General features: G+C 43.2%; 1 protein-coding gene across 2 annotated transcripts; it reads left to right on the top strand.

Annotated features, from left to right (window-relative positions):
* Nucleotides 1-3,964: 3,964 nt before the first annotated feature.
* On the top strand, nucleotides 3,965-16,758 carry dyrk3 (dual specificity tyrosine phosphorylation regulated kinase 3). 2 transcript variants are annotated; one of them, XM_088085068.1, is made up of 6 exons: nucleotides 3,965-4,083; nucleotides 6,913-7,022; nucleotides 11,456-11,661; nucleotides 11,766-12,069; nucleotides 12,774-13,190; nucleotides 14,038-16,758. In XM_088085068.1, the coding sequence occupies exons 2-6, from the start codon at nucleotides 6,945-6,947 to the stop codon at nucleotides 14,767-14,769; spliced, it is 1,737 nt and encodes a 578-aa protein (XP_087941194.1). In that variant the 5' UTR covers nucleotides 3,965-4,083; nucleotides 6,913-6,944; the 3' UTR covers nucleotides 14,770-16,758. The 2 variants fall into 2 exon arrangements, with proteins under 2 accessions (XP_087941194.1, XP_042356777.1); XM_042500843.2 differs by having other exon boundaries at nucleotides 3,966-4,865.
* Nucleotides 16,759-17,195: the final 437 nt, after the last annotated feature.

The following is a 17,195-nucleotide window of genomic DNA, read 5'->3' as shown; positions in this document are numbered from 1 at the left end:
AAAAGAGGAAATATCCAGTGAATGGCAGTTTTGTGAGAGAAACACCTTGTTGATGGCAGAGGTCAGAAGAGAAAGGCCAAACTGGTTTGATCTGATAGATCGGCACAGTAACTCAGTAACAGGAAACTAACTGGCAGAGGCTCACCAAAATTGGACAAAAGGAAGTTGAAAAAAGCATTACTTGGTCTAATGAGTTGATTTCTGCTGCGTCATTTAAATGATAGGGTCAAAATTTGGTGCAAAAAATGTTGAAACGTGTGTCCATCTTGCCTTGTTTTAACAGTTCAGACTGGTGGTGATGGTGTAATGGTTGGGGATATTTTCTTGGCACAGTTTGGGCCCCTCAGTACCAACTGAGAATTGTTTAGACCCCACAGCGTACCTGAGAAATGATCCTGACATGTCCATCCCTTTACCACCACAGTACCTTCTAATGGCTTCTTCCAGCGGGATAATGCGGTTTGTCACAAAGCTCAAATCATCTCCAACTAGTTCAGTGGTTTACTTGGATCAAATGGTCTCCACAGTCACCAGATCTCAATCCAGTAGACCATTTTTTGTGGATGTGGTGAGCAGGAGTGCCATGGATGTGCAGCCAACAATTCTGCATCAACTGCGTGATGCTACTATGTGAATATGGACCAAAATCTCAGTGTTTGTATTTCCAGTCCTTGCTGATTCTATGACATTCTATAAGGCAGTGCTGAAGACAAAAGGGGGTCTAACACAGTACTAGCAAGGTGTGCCTAATAAAGTGGCCCGTGAGTTGAGCTAAACACTGAATTCCAACAACCAGTGGAGTCAGAATTGCTGCAAAGGAATCAAAAATGTGCCATTGTTAGTGCAGATATGTGCACAACATATTGTAAACAGCAAATTCGAGTTTTTAGTGCCTGCAGATTAGATGAATTTAACTGTTCATATCTCTTAAGCGAGACCCTAAAAACACTGTTTAGTGTTTCCATGATTTAAGCAGAAAGTTGTCCAGACATGCCCCCAGCAGAAAATGCTGAGCTTTTCAACTCATGTTTTCGTCACCAAAAGTCACCTTGTATTGCTTTCAAATCACCAGCAGGTGGCAGTACCTCACCTAAACTACAAGTCAAACGTGCAGACTGTAACCTGTATGTGTGTATATGTGCAGATGCACGTGTGTGATTTTGTTTGCACATATTCTGTCATTCTTGATATGATAACAACATATACATTTTGCAGCATCTCTCACAAGTTTTCCACAATACTTTTGCTGATATTTCAAAGGGCATTTAAAATGAGGTGGACGACCAGTAAACCCACAGGTGTCAGTGTCTGTCACAGCCTCTCAGACCAAATACAGCCACAGCCCCTGCAAGGACCTATAGGTAGCTCTGCACCTGGTCCCATCTCTTGCTGTGGTTGTAAATTCACTGGCTGTGATTAGAGCGCTGCGCCGTCCACACTCTTACACCTTGAACCCTTTTGAGAGGTAAGTGCAATAAGCAGATCAGTTTATAGGCATTGTCGCCCTACTCTCTCTAAACACCACCATCTAAGAATAATCAGCATGGCCAAGCTGGCTTTAAGGGCTGGCTGCAGCCCAGAAGGGCACCTAAAACTGTGTCAGTATGCTTATTTATGGCAGCAAATATAGACAGGCCCCTCTTCTCACCTCTGAGAAAGAGCTAAGATTAGCATCACCCTCTGCCCAGCATGTATCACTGGCTGAATTTAGCCCGTTCCCCTTCTCATGCCTGCCTGGTCTCACTCCGTCTGTCCTCTGCCCTGCCCCTAACTATATCTAGCCCTGTATGGATCTCCATACCCTCTCCAGTTTCAGTCCACGGTTCAGCTTTCCTGACAGAGTAGGCAAAGTGAAAGACCAACAGCACTGTGCGGACCTGAGCAGAGGTCTTTATAGCTCTTGGTTGTTTATTTTTATTATCAATTAATCTGCTCATTATTTATTATTTATTAATATTTTCTCTCTAAATAGTAAAAAAAAAAAAAAAAAAAACAACACCAAAAAACCTCCATCACAATCTCCAAAAGGCTGATTTTACAATTGCCTGTTTCATGTGACTGACACACCAAAAAGAACCAAGAAAACTGACTACTTCCCCGAAACCAGAACAAGTGATTTTTGGCACTTCTACTTAAAAAAATGACTTACCTGAAACTTATGTGTCTGTTGATCAAATATTGCTAATCTAATTGTTTCAGTTCTACTTAGCCCCTCAGGTCTCGAACATGAGTATGTAAAATCACTGACATGTGTAAAAATAGTTGGATTTCAAAAAAATTGTACCACTGCATAGATAAGGTGGAGCAAATGGATTTAGTAAGGGTTGATACATAAACTACTAATACTTTACAGAAGAGCCATAAGCCATTAATAAGAGCAACTATTTTGACTTAATTTGTCTTTTGAGCTTTTCAACTGAGTTTGGGAAAGTGATGCAGAGCTTGGATTAAAATTATTACATTAACAGAGGTGGATTGGAGTCACATGATTTTAGTCAATTTAATATATTCTGTTGTTAAAATGACATTACAATAGATGAGGAGCGCATTATGACCTGTTTATGACTTCATTTTCAAAGTTTAGGACTTGGGACGGGTCAGTTTTGACTTGGGACTTGATTCAAGACTTGGCTGTCTTGACTTTGACTTGACTCAGGACTTGTCACTTTTGACTTGGGACTTGGGACTCGAGTGCAGAGACTTTAGACTTACTTATGACTTGCATAACAATGACTTGGTCCCACCTGTTATCATTTTCAAACTCTTACAATGTTGCAATTTTTCGTTTGTTAATGATTTGCAACTACAGATTAGGTATTTATAACAATTTATTAATGCTTATTAACATACATAAATGAAGATATGATAATTTATTACTTTTTCTAAATGATTAAATTTCAGTGGTGTGATGTCACAAAGTATTCTTACTTTGTTACGGTACTTAAGTATTTTTGAGTCTTTATGTTTCTGTCAACTTTGACTTTTACTCCAAAACACATTCTTAATAAAATGTTTACTTTTACTCCACTACATTTCCCCTACGCATTTTAGTCACTTACAAAAATTAGGAAGAAAGAGACGGATGGACAAATGAAGGAATGGGAAGAGAGGAAAAAGTGGATTTTGTCCTTTAAATCCCTAAAGTTGTGAAAAAAGAAAGAAAAAAAATCTTCAAGAGTAATATATGCTATATTTTTTTAAATGGTGTATGGTTCGTAAAAATAAATGTATTAATCATCAGAATTCTGATCACTTGCTTTTTTTATTACCAGCTTTTCCTTGTACTGAAATGTACTTAAGTACATTTAATATCAATAAATTACTTTTGATACTTAAGTACAGTATCATCACACACTTTTAACACCTTTCCTTTAGTAATGTTGTAATAGGTTAAGTGACTATAACACTTTTCCCTTTAAATAATGTGAAAACATTTTGTCGGACCAATTAAATTTTGTTTGAGTTACCAATTAAAAAACGTGTGTCCGTAATTATGATAACAGTAGGCTACACAACTCTTTAAAATTCCCATGAAATGATGTAGAAAAACTTCATCTGTTTGAGGAATCAACTTAAAAATGTGTGTTCATAAATACGGAAATTAAATATTAATTACCATAATTACGAACACGTGTTTTTAAGTTAATAACTCGTGCAAATTAATTTGTTCCGACAATTCTTTCCACATTATTTAAAATGAATTTTTATTAACTGTTATCTGAATCATTTTTCGGTGAGAAAACGACTTAATTGTGGCTTTGTGGTACTTGAAAGAGCCAACAGCCAGAAAACCTGGTGTATAATTCACACTTTATACCACATGAAGTGTTATAATGGAGCAGATGTACGGTATATTGGTTGGCTCGGGTGCAGAGCTCCAGGTGGACGCTGCGGGGCGCCCTGCTGCTGGCTGCCCGGCTGGCCGCTTAGCACCGCCCCGCTCCCTCCCTCCCTGTATCTGCCTGCTGACTCCGGGCTCACTGAAGACGCCCTTAGCAACAACACACAGCTGCGGCGAATAAGATACTCCTACCACAGAGAAGACGGATTAAACACTGCCGCTTTATTGCACCGAGAGTACAGGTGAAGCTTTTCTGCCGAGGCGATGCTCCGGTTGTTTCTGCAGCTAAGATGTGGCTCGAGCACAGCTAGCGAGCTAGCCTGTTTTGGCTAGCCGTCCCCCCCGAAGACCAGCGAAGCGGCCCCCAAGCTGTCCCGAAGGAGGACATTATCGTGGGGGTTCAGCGAGTGGTAGCATCGCTGCTTGCTAACTACAAAGTCAGCTAACTGGGAATAAGCACGGGAATGGTGCTCTGGATCGACTCACTACACCGACAGAGAAAGGCGCGGGGCACACGGGTCAGACCACCAAGCTGTAACATTTGGACTCAAACTATTTTTAACAGAGGGAGCGGCTCTCCGGCGGACGAGTGTTTTTGTGGCTGTGCGAGCGAGCTGGCTAGCTAGCTGAGGGAGACGACCCCCACCGCCTGCTCAGGTTTTTCAAACTGCTGCCAAGGCTAATGTTAGCCAGCACGCTCCACACACAACTTTTGTGGTTTTAATAAAACGAGGATAAATGACAATTAAAGCTAGGAAGAAGGCTAGCTAACCCCAAGGAGGAAAAAAGAAAACTTGAGTTTGTTGAAACTTCAACTCAAGTGCTCCTGGACTTCACGTACTAGCTGATCCTCGGCAAACTCATGTATGCTGTTTGTTAAGTTTGCTACGTGACTTTAGTGTGATTTTTTTTGTTTTCCACTTTTTTACTCGGGATTTTTTTCTTCATTTCGGATGCTGGCATCACATATTAATTGCAATCATGATGATAATAAGCAGAAAACCAGAGGGCCCAATAGCAACAGGTAACCACAACAAAGTGTTTGTCGGTGACTTTGTTTCCTTAATGTTGCCTTTGTTCAAAGCTAATTCGTTGTCAAAGTAAAAGGCAGCCTGCGTGGCGATAGTTTCGACCTCAGTCAACTCTGGTTGGCATTTACAGAAATACCTTTGTGCCAAAAATGGCTTTTCTTGGCTCCTGGTTTAAATGTCACGTCGTGTCACTGTGTGTGCAGAGAATGGGCAGATGTTAGTTTCCATGGGCATTTCACAAGGTTGTAAACATGTTTTCTTTGCAACTCAATCACGAGACTTGTGTCTGTGCACGGTTTGGACGACAGCCCAGGAAGACCTACGTTGTTTATGCGTCTTGCTCGTAAGCATTTAATTGTCTTATCAACCTGTGATAAGCCCGGACAAATGTGGGCTACTTTCTTAATAGCTGTTTTGGACTTTGTGCCATGACTTTCATTGTTTCTGACCTCATCTTTATGTTGTGTGTTGTGTGTTGTTGTGTGTGTGAGGAGGGAGCCATTTTTAATGTGTATAAGAGAAAATGTGCCTCTGTCTGTCACATGTACCATATGCTGTACATTGGACGTATTGTCTACACAGAGGCACTTTGTCCAGAATACCAGGAAGAGCAGGACAAAACCCAGTGACTTTACTCTACCACCACACGTTTCATGACACATGATCTACTGTATGTGTTTGCTTGAACCTTGTGCTCTAGCCTTAACTGTGCATAGAGAGAGGGAGAGGGATTTTCACAGAGCTGAGCGCCAGCTGGACATAGTATGCTGGATGTTTGGTTACATAGAAGTTTGGGCTCTTTGATTTTTTTTCTTATCCGAGAAAGTTTGCTTGGACAACAAAGTCTAATGCTGAAGCCCCACTGAGTAATTAGGAGTTTGCGGAGGGCTAATGAGGCCTGTGCTTGCCTAATATTGTGTGTGGAGCCCTAATGCCTCTGTTTGCTGTGCTGTGCAGATCTAATGCATCTGTATCCAGGCAGCAGGTCTAATCTGTCCCAGAGCTGGTCTGTTGACGAGCTGACGCGAGGGACATGGGCCTCTGACGCACCTGCACATGGTTACAGCGCTCTCAGGGGCCAGTCAGAGAGAACACCAACCTGCCACAGTTTGGGGCTTTTGCTAATGAGCTAACCCAACACAATAGCTCTGTAAATGGCTTATGCTAACAGGCTGCTCAGCCTTATTTCCAGCCACCAGAGATGAATACTTGCATTGAAGTGGCAACTTGTGGGCTAAATGACTGTCGAGGGGAACAGCCGGCTGATGGAGGTTTGTCATTTGAGTAACTGGCTTCCTCCTACAGTCCCGAACAGCCCCTCGTCCATCTACTCTGTGTCATCTCTCACTGGCGCAGTGCCACAGAGGTGAGCACGCACACACAGCAATATTGAATGACAAGCACCCACATCCTTCCATATGGGCTCTATTTCTGAGCACACCTGGTGTGTGTGTGCACTACATGACTCGGCCTGAATGGACAGATGGGCAGACGGAAAGATGCTGTCGTCACAGAGGCATCTGTTACCCCCATTAGGCCAATAATACCACTTGCAGCGCTAGCGATCTGGGACCCTAAGCCCTATCTAAGCTGGTCAGGTCGGCGCTCTGGCCTTGGCTACAATGTATTGGACACAATGGATACAATGGATGTATCTGCGAATGATGGCCTTTTCACAGTAAATGAGAGTTAGGATGTTGTGGCAGACAATGTGCATCCCCGCCAGTCTACAGAGACCAGCGTTGTGGGGCAGTCCTGCTGCGGTTAGCTCTGGGGATTTGTTGGGCTGCACCAAACCATTTGTTATAGTCTCAAGGTTCTCCCTGGAGCTGATAGGATGATTGATGAAATAATCAATGGGACTTTGCCTGGTTTGAACAAACAAGGCAAATCTCCATAGAGGCACACAGTGCCTCTATGGAGATTAGATTGCATTCTGTAGACGTTGCCTCAGCCTTTCATCCCTGAGTGCGTCTGTGTTACTGATTTGATGATTCCACATAATCACACTGATTTATTTGTCCACCTCTGTTCCTTCAGCGCGCCATGGTGACGGTCTGTATGACTCGTACATGAGGACAGACCACATCCTTAAGGACGAAGCGGATACGAACAGTCCGTCTGGGCTGCCCCCTATGCCCAAGCACACAGTAAGTACGCACACAAACACACGCATGCACAAAGCCAGCAAAGCCCTATTTCCTGTGCCGGAGCACGCTCTGTCTCCAGACATCCTGTTCCTCAGAGAGACATTCCCTCCTCAGTTCCCATTCACCTCATACACACCCCTCCTCCGTCTTTCAGTCTTGATTTGCAGGCTCATCTCTTATTTCTTATCTCCAACCTGCATAATTCAGTCAACTGTTTATGTCCTTCATTGAGAATAGCGTGATCATGTGAGTTATATTGATTGACTGCCCAAGGGGAGAGAACATGTGCTGCAAAGGGCAATTCTCCATGACAGTGTCAGATTAGCTGGAGTGAAGTAGCCATTTTGTCTCTCCAGCTGAAGTAAATGCAGAGATCAAACAGCAATTTTCAACCTTTTCGACTAAGAATGTAGTTTGAATGTGCAAAACAGTCCACACTTCACAATGCAGATTTACCAAAGCTCACTACATTGACTAACTGTTAGATCATGACTGCATCTGCTCGGACAAACGGCCCGCCAGAAGAACCAATCTCAGTTTTTGATTTGGGGTTACTCGTAACTCATTGATCAGATGCTGAATAGACCTTAGTCGATTTTCAGGTTTCCTATCTTTGAATGCCATTTGCACTGTAGGCAGACAGGAAATTTAGGCCATCACTTTATGATCTGAAAAAAAAAGTCCTAGTGGGGTACCTTTCCGCTATGTTTGCCTTTCTGAAAAGCCCCTTTGGCAGTAAATGCTCACGCACAGACAACGATACTTCACCACCTCCCGCACCAGCAGAAGAGAAAAAAAGGCTGGTTTGATATATTGTTGAGATTTATTGGGCTTGAAAATGTGACCCACAAACAAAATCACCAATCAACATTCCCCCCCCTCCTCCTCCTCTTCTTCTATCTTGTGTAATCCGCTCATCAGCGTTGCTTGCGCAGAGGTTAGGCCTAGTTTTCTATTCTAGCCGTGTCCTTTGTATTTTCTGTCACGCTCGCAGAGGTAATATCCTCTGCTGAATGACTGACAGCGGCCCGCCCCAGTTCACTGCAGTTCCTGCTTGCTCTATTAAAGTAATACACTGATGTCATCCCTGTTCTTTGTGAAGGGACAAACTAATAAAATTAATAGCCGCGCTTAGCTCCTGCTCGTAATACAGCATTAATGAGACCTCGGTTTTGTTATGTCTTTGCTGTGATTTGCTGATGTGTGTCTACTTGTGTTGAGTTGTGCAACTTTGTGAGCCTGAAGGAGAAAAGCATACTTAGGTGTTTCTCTGACAGCAAAGAGATTAGCTCTTCTCCATCTGTTGCACCACGCAGATTTGCACACACAGTCTCACTCACCAGTATCACTCAGTGGCAGTAAAGAAGAATCACGCTCTCACTGTTTTTTTTTTTTTTCATTTCTATCATCGGTCACTTTTCAAAATGTTTTTTTCTAATTGCGCCTCCCGCCCCGGTCAATCAATAATCCATCACAGTTGATGCTCCACATGCAGAAAGCTTTGATTTTCAGGCCAGCGTTTGTGTCTGGGTGAAGGGGCTCAATCAATGACATTCACTGTGTTTGTAGTACAGCTTCAGGGACAGCAGCTGCATGAGACCCTGGGTCAGCAGCAGGGCTGTTGTCATAAGTTAAGACTATATGGTTACATGCATGGAAACCCGTCCTGCATTCCAGCTCTATTTTAGGATGCCCAACTTACAACACAAACACACTGTGAGCTGAGTCCTCTTTCGTTTGAACGTGTCAACACCTACTTTTAATGTATGTTTCCGTGTTGTCTTTATCAGCTGACACGGTTTCAGTCTCAGACCTGCTCAGCTGTGTGTACAAGCCAAAGCCCGGAGCTCCACGGGGCGGCTTAGCAATCTAAAGGGAGAAAAAGAAAATGTTTGGTCCAAAATCTTCTGTCCCGCAGACGGGGGAAACCACACCGCCATTATAATAAGAAGAACTCATGTCAACTCGAGACAGTGAGACAGGCCGGTAAATACGTCTCTCCAGTGTGTCTCTATATAGGAAAGCCAAGCCGAGTTTATGTTAGGGTGTCTTATTAACAGCCACACTGCTTCTACAGTTTAAGAGTATAATCTAACTTTAATGACTGTCATTTCTCTTGAGCTCCGTAATCTTGTGGAAGGTTCTTTCCGCTGGTAAGAGAGAGGGAGAGGAGAGGGAGAGACGGAGAGCGAGGAGGAATGAATTCCTGGGGTTGCTGAAATGAAGCAGTTAAACTGGCAGGCGAGAGCAAGAGTCTAGAGCTTTCCTGAAACTCCTCCAAGCGAAGGCGGCTCTGTCACGTTTTAAAAGTTTGTCTGCAAATATTCTCAAAAACTATGGACAAATGCCAATATTTTTAAGCATCGGCTGGCCCCACTGGCCACCAAGCCCCTAAATTTGGTGGCCAAAGTACATTTTTGATGCCACGATGTAAGCTTAAATGTAAACAATAGCCTACAGAAGAGGCAATTTAATGTACTTTAATACGGCCCTCCTTAATTGTGACATAGTAATTCATGAAAACACAAACAGAATGAAAATATCTTTGTAAATACGTGGTTTATTCTCTTACAATTGTTTCTTTACTTTGTTTTAATGATCTAGTTGTCAGTGACATACTAACATCAAAATGTTGAGTAAGTTTATTTTAGGAGCCCTATATAAAGAGTCCTGCTGAAACATACAGAACTGATTTCAAAATAATCCAGAGTGTATCTAAGTTTAACTTCTGATTCTTATTGTTTTGTATAGTGTTTATGTAAAGCATGTTGTAATCATGCATGTTATAGCTATAGCTACATTCACTTATTGTAATCCAAGTACAATTACTTAAGCAGTGTACTTTAGTACAGAATGGTGTAAATATATGTGGATACTTACTTTAATCTCGGACAGAAGTTTGGTGAAATGTAAACACTGATGGAAAGAATCAGTAACTTCAAACTCAAACTTAAATTTTACCTTCAAACTGTAGTCAGCTGGATTTATTCAGTAACGTTACGTTTATGTATTGAAACTTGTTAGGTTGTCACATGGAATTGCAGTTCACTATTGAAGTTTCATATACCCCTGAACAAGCTCCATTAGCTGTTAGCTATATTAAGCTGTTAGCTGCAGTAGCTATTTGCTCTGTTAGCTGTTAGCTCCGTTAGCTAAACACACCGCAGAACTCTCATGCCCACAGGCTGCTAACAGCTAACTAGCTCTCCTCTTAGTGACAACAATACGAAAACACACTCTGCCAGTGCCTCAATTCAGTTTGTAATTTCAGAAGCAACGGTTATACATAAATTCAAAACCTATTCTGTCCCAGAGGTGTCCCAGGGAAGATCTCTGTCCGTCCCCAAAGCATTTTTGCGTCGTTGGTCTTGAGTCTGAAGCCCTGGCTAGCTGGTGAGGAGTGCTGTTCCCTGTTTTCGTAGAATGTTGAACTAAAAGGAGCTAATGAATATGGGGATTTTAATTTATTTAACTTTCATTTAGATAATAATAATAATAATGGTAATCTTCCTGAGACATGCACTCTAATTTAAAATAGACTTGACAAAACGTAGTGCCCCTAGGGGGCCACCTACCAGCAATAACTGGTGGCCACAGAGTGACTTCGCCCCGGGTCATTGGGCCTGGTTAATGTCAAACCCTGAAAAAGGATTCCAGATGTACAGTGATTGTTGAGTCCATACGCAAATACAATCCCTGTTGCTCCAGTGGAATTTAACTGCTCGATCGAAATATGCAAATCTTTTGAGGTTAAACATAAACTTAACAAACTGAAAGATGATTGCAATGATTTGCATATGCTTTCTACCTAATGGCTTTCGGCATTCCAACAAACCAATAAGGTGACATGTAGGTCCAGTTTGTTTTTGAGTCATGGTTTGAGCAGGGTATGTTTACCCTTTTAAATTTCCTGCCACACTCGATCTAGATCCAGTTGTGCTGGTTCACCTGCTGCGTGCTGCATCTCTGATAATGGCTCAGTGCCCTCATCTCTGGAGATAGCTGATATTTAGGCCCGTATCAAACAATACATGACCCAGATCTGTCTACAAGCAGGTTCTACTTTTGTGTCTCTGTTCGTCACTCTTTTCCGCTTGTTAAATGAGCCCGAAACAATCATCATCCCTTTCTTTGTATTATTATATGTGAAATATTGACATGAAACAAAGACGCATTTTGTGCATGACTCAGTTGAGGTCTTGCAGGCTACAAGTAGCCCCTTTTGGGCACAGTGTGTCACTCCTCTGTAGATGGACACACAGAGAGGTCCTCTCTTCACTCTGTTGAATACATTCATACAATATAATAAACTACATGTCTTCTAAACAAAGAAGCATAATGTGCACTTCCTGTTTATAAACTGACTAAGTCAAATGTGTTTTCTAATGGCTTTCTTTCTGTGATTGTCCATCTCTCTTTTCTTTCTTTAATAGGTCGTCAGTAACAAGGCAGTGATGAGGGATCAGGTAACTGTGCGAGGTAGCCAGCTGAAGGTCAAGTACCTGTATGAAGACTCCACCAACAACCGGAAGATCAATGCCATAACCACAGCAACCACTCAGAACAGCGGGACCACTGGTCAGACGCCCAGTAAAACTGCCCCGGTCTCCTGCCTGTCAAAGGATCACAGTGTAGACAGGTGAGAAAGATGAAGACACCAAAAAGAACCTGAAAAACACTGTGCTATGTGGCCACCACTTAAGTCATTCAACACCTTGTTATTGTCATGCTTTTTTGGTGCAGCACTGAATCCAGTAAAGGCTCCAGCGAATCCTCCGGCCCTCACGGAGTTGTGAATGGAGGGAACAGTGGGAAGCTGTGCGGCCCTCTCACCCCCGACCAGGCTCTGAGACTGTACCGATCTCAGCTGACCACCCTGGAGCAGACGGAGATCCACTCCTACCCAGACATCTTCTTCGTGGGACCCAACGCCAAGAAGAGGCCTGCCGTCGCAGGAGGCAACAACAACTGTGGCTATGATGATGAGCAGGGAGGATACATTCATGTCGCCCATGACCACCTGGCTTACCGCTACGAGTTCCTCAAGGTCAGACACATTTTTTTGACATTTTCAATATGTTTTTTTTATTTTATTTTATTTTCTTTATCCCACAAAATGGGGTACAAAACATGTATATTTGTCTTTCAACCATTCATCCCCCAACCATTCCCTCCCTACCACCCTGTCTACCCACCCTTGGGATTACAGGTTACAAAATACATTCAGGTGGAGGAGGGAAAACAGCATAAGTTGATCAAATAATTGTTTAAATTACTCAAATAAAAGTAGAAAGAAGGGTTGTGGTTGTTTTTTGCTGTTGTTGGTTGTTTGTGCATTTGTTGGTGGTCTTTTTTTCATTGTATTGTTATACTGCTCTATAAAATCAATAAATAGATGTTAAGAAAAGTAGAAGGGGGGCAGAGGAAGAGAAAAAATATATAAAATTTCAAATAAAAATAATAATTAAATACTTCTTGTAGCGAATAAAAAAAAATCCAAAAAGGGTCTCCGTATCTTGATAAAGGTTTCAGAGGACCTTTTGAGTGTGTGTTTGATTTTTTTTTCCAGCTTTAAGAAATAAATAACATTGAGAAAAAGGATGGAAGAGCACATTGTTTTCCAATTTAGGAAGATCAACAATATTGTGAAGTGTCTGTAGGCTTTCACAATCATTGTCAAGTGTCTGTAAAACTATGATATTGTCACTCTGATGTGTAGCTTACTCAGTTTTTCTTTCTTGCCCTCTTCAGATCATCGGTAAAGGTAGCTTTGGCCAAGTAGCTAAAGTGTACGACCACAAACTGCAGCAGCACCTAGCTCTGAAAATGGTGCGCAACGAGAAGCGTTTCCACCGGCAGGCGCAGGAGGAGATTCGCATCCTGGAGCACCTGCGCAAGCAGGATCGTAATGGCTGTATGAATGTCGTGCACATGCTTGAAAACTTCACCTTCCGCAACCACATCTGCATGACCTTTGAGCTGCTGAGCATGAACTTGTATGAGCTCATCAAGCGCAACAAGTTCCAGGGCTTCAGCCTGCCGCTGGTCAGGAAGTTTGCACACTCCATTCTGCAGTGCCTGGAGGCTCTGAGCAGGCACAGAATCATCCACTGTGACCTCAAGCCAGAGAATATTCTGCTCAAACAGCAGGGACGCAGCGGCATCAAGGTAAGACACATTCATGGGTGATCAGTGGGGCTGTACCTGACTCAGAATTCTGCCGGTCGAATCAGATCAGGCAGTTAAATACGAATATTCGATGATTTGTTTTATTTTTGATGCAAAGTTTTAAAGTCTGAATGGGCTCAGCGGGACGGTCAGTGTGGCAGTGGCGTTCACGTCGTATAGTAAACAAGCTAACGGCGGCTAACAACAGATGGCAGATACACAACATCTTTTGCACAGTAGATACCAACGAAAGCCAGAGACTTTCATATTAACTTGCTGTGAGCTGTAAATTCACCAACTCTTCACCGTACAGTGCCTTCTCTCTCTCCCCCTCTGTGCTGCTGCAGCATGTTTGCAGCTGCAAAGAGTAATGTGAAAGTCAAGAGCACTCATTCCACTGCAAAATCTGAGGACTAGGAAGTACACTGCACAGAAGAAAAATGACTGCTTGATTTGAAGCAATCTCTGTTGGCCGAGAGTCTCCAACAGATGATTCGAGTCTCCAACTTTTAAGAGGCAGCCCTAGTCATTGGAAACAAAACAAAACTCACAAAAGCAATCTTGGTTTATCTTTCCACTATTTCAACAATCAACAATGTAAGACTAGCGTGAAAGCCAAGAGCGTTCACTCTGCAGCAAAATCTGGGGACCAAAACGTCCCCAGAAGTACACTGTACAAAAAGAACCCAAAACTGCTCAACTTGAAGCAATCTCAGTCGACTTAGGGTCTTCCACTGATAATTCAGGACTCCGACTTTCAAGGGGCAGCCCTCATAATTTGTAAAATTGTGTTCAAGACCTTAAACAGGTTTTCTACATTGATTTTTTCCTCTCTTTTGCCTGCCAGGTGATAGACTTTGGCTCCAGCTGTTTTGAACACCAGCGGGTGTACACCTACATCCAGTCTCGTTTCTACCGAGCTCCTGAAGTGATCCTCGGTTCACGTTACGGCCTTCCTATCGACATGTGGAGCTTCGGCTGCATACTGGCTGAGCTGCTGACCGGATACCCTCTGTTCCCTGGCGAGGATGAGGGCGACCAGCTGGCATGCGTCATGGAGCTGCTGGGCATGCCTCCACAGAAGGTCCTGGAACAGGCCAAAAGGGCAAAGAACTTCATCAACTCCAAGGGCCACCCCCGCTACTGCGGAGCCAACACCCTGCCCACGGGGGCCACAGTGCTGACAGGGTCTCGCTCTCGCCGTGGAAAGATGAGAGGTCCGCCAGGTAGCAAGGAGTGGAGCGCTGCGCTCAAAGGCTGCGAGGACCCCACCTTTACTGACTTCATAAAGAAGTGTTTGGACTGGGACCCCTCGTCTCGTCTCACCCCCAGCCAGGCCCTCAGACACCCTTGGCTGTATCGGCGCCTACCCAAGCCCCTACCCGGGACCGAGAAGAGCCAAGGGGCCACGGTGAAACGGCTCCCCGAACATCACAGCACCTCCTTCCCTTCGATTTTGGCCAAAGGGGGGCCTGGTTTAGGCACCACGGCTGCCAACAACAAACTGAGGAGCAACATGATGGGAGACTCAGGGGAGGCCATACCTCTTCGCACGGTCCTACCCAAACTTGTCTCATAGAGAGAGAGTCCTGCGATCTCCTCTCTTCTTCCACTTCTTTGTCCTCTGCACTCCTCAGGAGGAGTCAGAGCGCAGGAGAAAGTGGAGGCTAGGTTTTCAAACTTGTTTGGTTGTTCTTTTATTTGTTTTCTACTGAGAGGTGTCGACACCCCAGTTCCTGGTTTTTAATATTAGCTGAACAGAGAGAGAGAGAGATAAAAGAAACTAAAAAAAAAAAAAGTTTTTATACAGAGGATTTCCTTGAGCGGCTGTGGAATTTCTGTATACAGCCACTAATGAGGTTTGATTTAGATAATGCTTTTTAAAAACTTCCTCGTATGTGTGGACAGCTTCGTAACTGAGCAGATGTTTTTAACCTGTGTGTGTTCTCACGTGAGCGTTGTGTGTTTTTACACACTCAAGCACACACCTGCACTGTCACTTGCCTCACTTCACACTCTTTCTTAACGCTCAGAGGACGCCACCCTTTCTGGGGAAGCGTAGACACGAGTGAAACTTGAAAAAGGGCTACGGAGATTACTCTTATCACGTTAGAGTTAGCAAGCAAACATTTGTTCAGCCAATTTGAATAGATCAACAGAATCATGCGCAAGCGTTTGGGGCCCTTCACACACTGACACCCTCATGTACGCGACATAAAGGCCTTCACGCAGGTAACGAGGGATAGGCATTATGAAGTGAAGAATAAGGAAAACCCTTTTTTTTTTAGCAATAAGTCTTCACTTCTTTTCTAATGTCACTCTTTTTCTACTGTTCCTGATCCCTGGTGCTTGCATGTCAGCTCAATATGTGACGATGGTATGTGTGTGTGCTTTAGCTTTGTGGTGCTACTGTGGGAGAGAGGACATGGGACAACCTATTTACAGCCCCCACCCCCGACTCCCCCATTTGAGTGAAACAAGGAGGTGGGGGAACAGTAGCTCCACTCAAACTGTCACAAAGGTGTCACCGTCACACTCGGTACTTCACAAACTGAGCCTGCCGTGTGAGATAGACTCACATAAACTGATAAATATAGAGAAGGAGAGCTGCAAGTCATTGCACATACACACCTGCAGGGTGGAAAGTTGGCTGTGGGAAGTTAAAAGTTTGACTGAATGTCACCACGCCCCCTAATTTGCCTGCAGCAATTGTTGGCAGCGGTGCATTAATCCTACTGGAACAATAGCGCAAGGTGAGACAGATCATGGGATTAAATGAAGAGCGGTATGTTTTAATATGAGCCAAGATGTTTTATATTTCAGGGGGAGGTGTAGAAGAGTTGACAGGACAGGCCAGTGACAAACGGAGGGTTTTTATGGTACTGAAGAAGTGTTTCTCAGGGAGACATACTTGATACATCCCTTAATCTTATATTAACTGTGTTCCATTTCTGTCCCGACTATGGATGAACATGCATGCAGTTCTGTCCACTGAGAGCGAGAGAATGTATCTGCAAAGGGGGTCTGCATGCTCCACAATCTGACCTAGATTCTCTCTCCTCCCCCCACCATCTCTTTTCTCTCTCGTTTTTTTTTCTCTCACTCTCATGTAGGGCAGGGAACCTCTTAAACTCACACATATATAGTGAAATATGGTGCTGTCCAAAAACACACAGACACACAGACACACAGGTCAGGTGCACGTTGTATGGACCACACCGCTCAAAGAGTTCTTTCTCTTGTCCCTCGTTTCCTAAGTGAATCTGTCAGGGATTTCTACTCTGTCTCCGTTTTTTTTCTTTTTTTTTTTTTTATAGAAGTGATTTCTATTTGCTATTCAGTCCAGAATATCAGAGGATGTAAAACGCAAAAGCGGAAAAAGAGAACGCTGTATACTGTCATGTTGTACCTAGTGGTGTGCGTTAGTAGGAGGGTGTTTGGTGTTTCAGCATGAAATCACAACCTGTTATCAGACTGAGTGACTATGAGAAGAGAAACTGTACAGTAACCAAATGAAGTTGTGATAGTTTCTTTTTCTAAAGAAAATAAAAATGATTGTTAACTGAAATTTGCTGCTCTGGGATGATTTCTGGTTTGAAACACACTTATTTTGATATTAATAAACCTGCTTTGGTCACATTGTAGAACCAAAAGTGAATTCTATCTGTTAAAGATGCAGGGTGTTGAAAATATTTCTTCTTTTAAGTCAAGATTAGCCAAATCCAGTATTTGCTGTTAACAGAGAGTCAGATGAGTTTTGCCCTTAAACACTAATGTTTCTAAACTTGATTTTAAAGGAACTGTTCACCTCAAAATCAAAAATACATATTTTTATCTCTTACCTGTAGTGCTGTTTATCAAATTAAATTGTTTTCTTGTGAGTTGCCGAGTGTTGGATATTGGCTGTAGAGATTCCTGCCTTCTCTCCAATATAATGGAAATAGTTGGCACTCGGTTTTTGGTCTCAAAGCATCAAGAGTACATCTGAAAAACTTTACACCGGCC

The sequence above is a fragment of the Plectropomus leopardus genome, chromosome 2 (assembly GCF_026936395.1).
Source record: "Plectropomus leopardus strain MGB_pleo_1.0 chromosome 2, ASM2693639v1, whole genome shotgun sequence".
Lineage (NCBI taxonomy): Eukaryota > Metazoa > Chordata > Actinopteri > Perciformes > Serranidae > Plectropomus > Plectropomus leopardus.
This window is presented reverse-complemented; position numbering and strand designations above follow the sequence as displayed.

Coding starts and splice junctions, on each gene's coding strand:
- dyrk3 (XM_042500843.2), top strand. CDS start 4,823: ATGATGATAATAAGCAGAAAACCAGAGGGCCCAATAGCAACAG. Junction 7,023..11,455: donor CCCCTATGCCCAAGCACACA/GTAAGTACGCAC, acceptor TTTCTTTAATAG/GTCGTCAGTAACAAGGCAGT. Junction 11,662..11,765: donor AAGGATCACAGTGTAGACAG/GTGAGAAAGATG, acceptor TTTTTGGTGCAG/CACTGAATCCAGTAAAGGCT.